Raw genomic sequence first — 8,201 nt, 5'->3', positions numbered from 1 at the left:
CAGTTCATTGTACCTACTTGTACAACTTCAGTATCGGAATCAAAGTGTTACACATGTTTAACTAATGAAGCCTAGAACTATACAGCCGTAGATTAATGATCCAACAGTATGAAACAAGTTCAAGTGCTGCCGAAAGTCCGAAACAGATACGCTAGGATTCATTATTGCAATAGAACACGTACATACGATACTTCCTAGTCCTAAACTCTATCCCACAAATTTCTCTATATAAAGGAACGTATATTGTTCAGAAAAATGTGTGATTATGATTCAATAGTAGAAGTGCTAACAATGGACGACAACAGAAAAGTAGAAGCACTGGAGAATGGGAAAAAAGATGGCGAACAGCCGTTAACAGAAGAACAAGTATTTGAAGAGAAAGAAGAAGTTTTTCCATGGTCGCAACAGATTACACCGAGATCCATTGGGGTGAGTACTTTGCTATCCGTTGTGTTCACTTTCGTAGTTATGAAACTTAATGTTACTACTGGTATTGTTCCATCTCTGAATGTTCCGGCGGGTTTGTTAGGATTCTTTTTTGTGAAAATATGGATATATGTACTGTCTAGGTTTGGGATTCAAAGTAAAAAGTTTACAAGACAAGAGAATACTGTTATCCAGACTTCTGTTGTCGCGTCTAGCGGTGTTGCCTTTAGTTCTGGTTTGGCTTCTTATGTCCTTGGTATGTCGGGTAACGTTGCATCTCAAGCGGGTACAGGAAATACACCAAGTAATATCAAGAATCTGAGTTTGCAATGGATTATTCCGTTTGTTTTTTGTGTGAGTTTTCAAGGGCTGTTCAGCATTGTACCAATGAGGAAGACCATGATTCTTGGTTACAAGTTAACATACCCGAGTGGAACTGCAACTGCGAACCTTATCAATAGTTTCCATACACCCAAGGGAGAAGAACTAGCCCTAAAGAAAGTGAAAATTCTGTTTTACTCGTTCGGAGGTAGTTTCCTTTGGGCTTTCTTCCAGTGGTTCTTCACCGCTTCTGATAATTGTGGTTTTGCAAGCTTCCCAACCTTTGGCCTAAAAGCATTTAAGTATAAGTTCTACTTTGATTTCTCCACGACTTATGTTGGTGTTGGGATGCTCTGCTCCCATTTCATAAACTTATCTATGGCTTTTGGTGCTATTGTGTCTTGGGGAATCATGTGGCCGCTTATTGAAAAGAGGAAAGGTGATTGGTACTCGGCAGACCTTCCTTCGTCCAGCCTTAGCTCCCTACAAGGATACAAGGTGTTCATAACAATTGCTATAATTCTTGCTGATGGTCTATTCAGCTTTGTCTATGTGCTTTGGAAAGTGATATCCAACATGAAGAAGTTGAATAAAGATCTGCCTGTGTCGGGCGACCCTGATATAAAAGAGGCCGCCACAGTTGGTTATGATGAACAACGGCGTACCAAGTACTTCCTGAAAGACAATATCCCAATGTATTGGTCGTTGATTGGTTATGTAGCATTGGCCGCGATCTCCAGTGGGCTAGTTCCCTTAATTTATCATCAATTAAAATTTTACCACATTCTTGTTATATACTTAATAGCCCCAGTGTTGGCCTTCTGCAATTCCTACGGATGCGGTCTCACTGACTGGTCTTTGGCTTCAAGCTACGGAAAAATAGCAATCTTAGTCTTGTCTGCTTGGGTTGGTGATGCTGATGGAGGTGTGATAGCAGGCCTTGCGGCATGTGGTGTTATGATGAGCATTGTATCGAGCGCATCGGATCTCATGCAGGACTTCAGGACTGGTTACTTAACCCTTTCTTCGTCACGATCCATGTTCTTCAGTCAGATTATCGGAACAGTGATAGGATGCATTACCTCGCCGTTAATCTTCTGGTACTTTTTCTACAAGGCCTACCCCGACATGGGCCAGAAAGGCAGTGCTTATCCTGCCCCTTTTGGAGCAGTATATCGTGGCATTGCCCTTATCGGTGTTCAGGGCACATCTGCACTACCTAAGCACTGCCTTAACCTCTGCCTCGGGTTCTTCATTGGTACCATTGTACTGAATATCGTTCGTGAACTTTTGGCTCATAAAAAATTCAGGGTTTCCAAATTCATACCAAGCCCAATGGCCATGGCAATTCCATTCTATTTGGGCCCATATTTTGTAATTGACATGTGCGTTGGAAGTGTGATAAAGTTTGTGTGGGAGAAGATGAACAAGGCAAACGCTGACGCTTTTGTGCCTGCAACAGCTTCTGGATTGATATGTGGAGACTCATTGTGGGGTATGCCAGCAGCTATACTCTCTTTGGTTGGTGTTAAGCCTCCCTTGTGCATGAAGTTCTTGTCAAGTGCTGACAATGATAGGGTGACCAAGTTTTTGGATGGTTAAATGGTGAAAATGCTACAATTGTCTTCTGATAGTTTCCGTTTGTAGTTAAGGTGGCTAGTCTTTAGTTATATGAGTCCTGGCTTTCAGTTTAGCTGGTTGTAATTTTTTTTGTCTTAATTTTCTCCGCAGAACTACAGAAGTTTATGTGATTTTAGACTTTACAGTGAAATAGTTTTTCAGGCCAAAGAAATTAAGATGGTTGCATTCTTGCATACTGTTGTTATTGTGTGACTTTACTGTGCAGAATACAATAGCTTTAAGACTAGTCCAACTTTAATGTTGGTGTTTCTGCTTGATGGATGACTGGTTAGAACTGAAGTGTCATGATGAAATATGTTCTTTTAAAACATTAATGAACCAAAGAATAAAGAACAACTAACACCTAACTGCGACAATCATAGGTCATACAGTCTGTTCCTTATAATACAGTGAACGATAACACAGTATTATTGATTCACAATATATAATAAGCAGTTATGGCAGACTGCAACCTGTTTATAACAATTGCACGGAGAAGAACAGCGTTTTTATTATACTGCCGAAAACTCTATTTAGGAACTAGAGCATATCTAAGGGTATATATACTCCTCTCTGTAATTTGTTCTCCTCCTAAATCCTCCAGCTTATGAAATCCTGCATAAACAAAATGTGTAGGCATTATTAAAAGGAAGCACAAAATTTGCAATAAGCGTGAACGAAAAAATTTAATAAAACTAACATGTCACAGTTGATGTTCTTTGTGATGGGGAACGACAGTGGCGTGCCACATTTGGTAGGGAGTGCACCGACTGCGTCATCCTTTATGTTCTGATAGTGAATAGCCGCTTGCTTAGCACAGGTACATGCTTGGCGTTTCTCATCTGTAGAAACCGCCATCCCTTTAATTTGTTTGACTCCAGCACAGCACGAATCACCTGGCTCATTTGCTCCGCCAGTCAAGAATGGGATGCATTGCATCAAACACTTGTCAACATCGACACAGGTAAAAGCCTGGCCTGGACTGACCATCACTTGTATCATGGCTAAGACCAACGCAACACATACGGCTACCTTCATGTCTTCTTTAATGGAGTTTGTATACTTGCATGTGTTTGTGCTGAGTGTGTACTTGTTTGTGTTTTTCGAAGAAGAACTCTGATGGTATATATAGATAATCGAAGGTGAATACATCCATGCATTTCAGGCCAATGGGATTCAGCTTTATTAGCCGTTTCAAGTCTTTGGATTCTTCTGTAGCTAATAATAGCAAATGGTTATTCAAGATGATGTATGAATTGTTTCTTTTATCCTGCTTCTCTGTTTTTGCCTTCTACTTTGTAGCTATAATGACAGTGTGCTGTAAACATGAACTTTCTTGGTTCCTTCGGGATAAAACTTGCAACAGAGATACATTCCACATTATTAAAAAAAGGGAACAATGGGGTGGAAATTCTTTGCATATTTCCCTGAACCATGCGTACATGTTTGATACAGAAGATATTTTATTAGAGTTCTTATTTTGTACTATGGAACTGTAAGTAGTCAAATACTATCTTCTGTACTTGAATTACAGGAAAGTTGCATATTTTCAAAGCAGAATCGATTCTTGGTCTACACCCATTTTAGTTTTACACCTTACGTTAGGGCACAGCGCAGTTTGGCTAAGAACCTCCCTAAGTGCTCAGTGTCACATGTTGTGTGAACCTCTCGCTGTATACAGGTGCTTACTGCTTGGAGAAGCGACTCTTATTGCATTGTGCAGATATATTAACGTACACTTAATTATCAGATAAATTTACTATCTTTTTTGTTTTATATCTTTACTATCTTAATATAGAATCATATTGTTGTTTACTATATCTGCTAAATGGTAATTGTATATATGTGAGGAGCAACTGAACCATCAAGGTTGCTGACTTAATGGTCCTGCAGTATGACCACCACACACATACAAATTTAAACTGTGCGCTTTCGGCCTAAATCAGAAGTTGGTTACTTTTCTCATGTATTCTTCTCTTGATCTAGTTTTCTTCTTTATTCATCACTGCAGTATTTGAGCCTCTGCTGAAAAGTATGAACTGTGGATGACATCGTAGGCAAGTAATGGCGTAATGCTATATAAACAATTAAACAGACACTCTTTCTTCAGAAGTCAGAAGCTGGTTACATCACTCTTTCTTCAGGAGTATTAAGTATAACCCCTTTTTAATTCTCAAAATAACTGCTTCATTTACAATCGCTCTTTAACTTGCTACAAAGAAGTTTTTCCCTCTTGCCTCCTACCCTCAAAACCAAGAGGGAGATTTAAAGATCTCAGAATCTCAGATCATGAATCGAATCCCAGAAGTTCAACAGCAGCAGGAAATATTCAATCAATAAAAATCCAATGTGCCAGATATGGTGATGTGTGGATTTATGTCAATTCGAGTTGCTTTACCTTCTGATAAAAGCTTTGGCAGTGTACTAGCTTCCTTTGCTGCAGCTCCTTTGGCAGTCCATATGGTCGCATGGGCCCACTGATTCTTTGAGAGAATTTTGTCACCACCAACGGACCCAAGCCGGGTTTCTAATGCTGCCAATTTGTCAGAGAAGAGCAAAGAAGAAAGATCAACTGGGACATTTTCGTTGACGTACGCACCATAGCTAGCAACAGCTGGGACACCATGAGCTCTCTTGTGAGCAAGAGTTACATGAGCTTGTCTAAGGTTATTGTGCAAGTCCTTGTACTTAAGGAAAGCATCAACCTCGGGGTTCTTCTTGCCCAAACTTTGGAGGTGTGTGATGATTTCTGTAACAGGCAACGTTACAGCAGCAAAGATAATCCCACCAATCTTCCTCTTTCTAGTTCTGGGTGCTGCAGAGACACCTTTTGCAGCAGCTTTTAGTTGTTCCACCACTTCTTTAACAGCAAAATCAAATGGCACCTGACTTTCGTTGAGATAAGCGGCATGTCCAAATAACACCTCCCGCACTTGCTTCTCCCAATTAACCCACTCTTTTGAGTAAGATCCTTTCGCGGGCCCCAATTTTCCATGTTTATTAGTGTGAAGCTTGTATAGATTTATCCCCTTCTCTAATGCACATTTCAAAGGACTGGGAAGAGGACTCCTATCAGCCTTCACTAGTGGCATCTTGACCACTGTGCCAAAACGTTCTGCTAATTCACTCTCAAATTCAATGCGATTCTTTCCCTCATGAAGATGGTAGAACATTAGTAACACGTAACCAGCAGATGAACATGTCTTGTCAAGATTTCCCGGGTGATTGACTCGCTGAAATACACGGAACATGAAAACAGCTAATGCATCAAGAGAATACGGATTTGAATCAGTACCTTCAGAATCTGAAATAACTGGAACAGCAGAGGCACTTGTGCTAAGGCACATATCCTCAATCAGGTACCAAACTTCTTCATTTGGTGCATTTTTATCAGCAAGAGTTATAACATATGGGTTTTTCCTCCGTTCATCAGCAACAATCTGCCAATATTTGCCTTTGATAAGGTCGCCCATGTAACTACAGACAGGTCGGTCGTCTCCAAGGCCACCAGTAGCATTTAATATTTCCTTACACAGAGCGGACTTACCACAACCTGGTATTCCTGGAAAGAATACAATCAAGCCCTCATCTTTTGGGACTGCGTCCATGACTGTAAGACTAGGACTCGAAGGATCTGTCTCTAGTTCTTTGTCAAGGTCACCTTCCTCATCCATGCCTCCTTCAACAATGGCCAAGAAATCCTCAGCCCTAACAGAATTTCCAGCTGAACCTATCAGAGCCAGATTCTCTGGACTGCGCTTTGCAAACTTCTCAAGGAAAGGTTCAGCTTCACTAAGGTATACCGATGAGGACAACTGATTGTCCCGACATTTCTTCTGTATATAAGCAGCCCATTCATCCAGCATCTTGCCAAGTTGCCTCTGCTTCCCAGCTGAAACGTTCCACATCTTCATTTGCTTTAAATAGTAATTTTTGTAAGCTGAGTGACCTTTACTGAAAAGAATTGACAAGCCATTGCGAATCAAAAAAGTCCGTAACTTGTATGTGAGAAATTTCAGTTTGATCATCAAATTTGCATCTTCCTCGGCTAAGTTCTCTATTCCTGAAGTAAATGCCCCACAGCTAGCATTGACTTTCTTCACTAGGACATTAGTCTCTTTAGCAATTTCAACCCCTTTCTCCTCGTTTGCTTTAAAAAAGTTTATATCAGCAAAGAATCCTCTGTAAAGTGGCCATAATCCAGGATTGTACCTCATTTTCTTCTGGTATTGTCGGAAGGCTGAATCTTTATGCACATGAATAACCATCTTATAATGAAGGTCATCACTTGCCACTAAAGAGATCTTCTGGTAACACTTGAAAGAAGCTGAAAGATGTTTATCCCGAATTAGACTAATCATTTCCTGCAACTTGCTGGTGGAATAATCAGCAGGACATGCTTGCAAAAAGCTTTCCACGATAGATCTATCAGCATTGCTTGAATGTGTATCTCCGCTCCAGTCTACATTTTCAGGACAAAGAGAGGTTCCAACGCTTTGGAGAAGCGCTCTTATTTGTTCTTTCTGATCAGACCAGTTGGCAGCACATATTATTCTCAGGCTCATACCCATAACATCATGGTCAACACCTCCCAATGCAAGCAAAGGATACCGTTTTAGCACCTTCTTCATATGTTTCGAACTCTTACGACTGACTACACGAACGACAAGACCCTCTAAGATTTCACCCTGCATTTTCACATGCTCTATTGATCCTGCTACTGTGATATCCGCCACTTCATCAAGCACCCTACATACAGGTGTTGCAGTCCCTTCTTCATACAAAGCATCATACGCAGCAAAAAAAGACGTCACAGCCTTCCTAGTGGACAACAACCAAACATGATTCGTAGGCAACCTCCATTTCCTACAAAACACAATAATATCCGGAGTAGAATAAAACACCGGTTTCCCCTCCCCCAACTCCGTCACCGCCGTCACAACAACATAATCCTCCAAAGGCCGCTGCCCATGATCACCTAACACAGCAGTAACCAACTCCATAGCTACACAAACACGATTCTCCTCAAGAAAATCATTAAACTCAACTTGCTTCTCATACGCTTCACCACCCCACGCCTCTTTAAAAGTCCTACCAAGAACAAAAACACCCACAGCTGTGTATATATTCCCGAAACTATTCTTAGCATACGCACCACCACCTTTCAAACCAGCATACATAAAAAGTGACCCCGAGTGTTTTAAAGACACTTCCAATGCACCTAAACCATCAGAAACTAGCTCAATCATTCTTGTCCTCACTTCTTGGTCTGACTTTTCGTTGTCGAATTTTGGATAAAAGGTAGCTCTAATTTTTGACATGGTATATGTATGCATGTAACCTGGTCCAAGTGGACATTCAGCTTGCCCACTGGTTTCAGTTTCGCTTGCGTTCCAAGTATTTTTCATGGACATTGAACCTGAAACAAATGTATATACAACAACATTAATACATATACTATTTATAAAACGTAGAAACAAGTCATGTATAGTTTACAGTGAAGGGGCAAACCTGGATTTTTCTTCTTTTTCGTCATGGGAATTGAAATATTGTGAGGGTTTTTCTTAGGGCCTGCTTGATAAGTTTTCCCGCATGCTGGGCAAATATGGAAGAGGGAAAACATTTTCCCATGATATAATTTGCCGGCAAATTACCAGCAGGAAAATAACTATTTGCCGCTGCTTGTTTCGTCGAGAGGCAAATGTTGGCAAATGTCATTTGCCAAGTTTGACGGTGCTTGATAACCCAAAAAAATTTGCCGGCAAATTCGGCAAATATTTTTAACCCTAGATCTATTAAAAAGGTGACTTCTCTCGCTCTCTCCTCTGTATTCT

General features: G+C 40.6%; 1 protein-coding gene and 1 pseudogene across 1 annotated transcript; one reads left to right on the top strand and one right to left on the bottom strand.

Moving 5' to 3' along the window:
- Positions 1 to 291: 291 nt before the first annotated feature.
- Positions 292 to 2,575, top strand: LOC147476882 (putative metal-nicotianamine transporter YSL7 pseudogene; annotated as a pseudogene).
- Positions 2,576 to 4,449: 1,874 nt separating this feature from the next.
- LOC147476881 (tRNA ligase 1-like) lies at positions 4,450 to 7,930 on the bottom strand. Its single transcript, XM_086583871.1, has 2 exons — positions 7,879 to 7,930; positions 4,450 to 7,786 (listed from the first exon to the last, which is right to left on the bottom strand). The coding sequence occupies exons 1-2, from the start codon at positions 7,901 to 7,903 to the stop codon at positions 4,701 to 4,703; spliced, it is 3,111 nt and encodes a 1,036-aa protein (XP_086439997.1). The 5' UTR covers positions 7,904 to 7,930; the 3' UTR covers positions 4,450 to 4,700.
- Positions 7,931 to 8,201: the final 271 nt, after the last annotated feature.

Source organism: Coptis chinensis, chromosome 9, assembly GCF_015680905.1.
Source record: "Coptis chinensis isolate HL-2020 chromosome 9, ASM1568090v1, whole genome shotgun sequence".
In the NCBI taxonomy this organism is placed as follows: domain Eukaryota; kingdom Viridiplantae; phylum Streptophyta; class Magnoliopsida; order Ranunculales; family Ranunculaceae; genus Coptis; species Coptis chinensis.
This window is presented reverse-complemented; position numbering and strand designations above follow the sequence as displayed.

Excerpts from the sequence above, each read along its gene's own strand:
- LOC147476881 (XM_086583871.1), bottom strand. The coding sequence starts at position 7,903 with ATGACGAAAAAGAAGAAAAATCCAG. Across the intron at positions 7,787-7,878 it reads GAAAAAGAAGAAAAATCCAG|GTTCAATGTCCATGAAAAAT; the intron begins GTTTGCCCCTTC and ends CATTTGTTTCAG.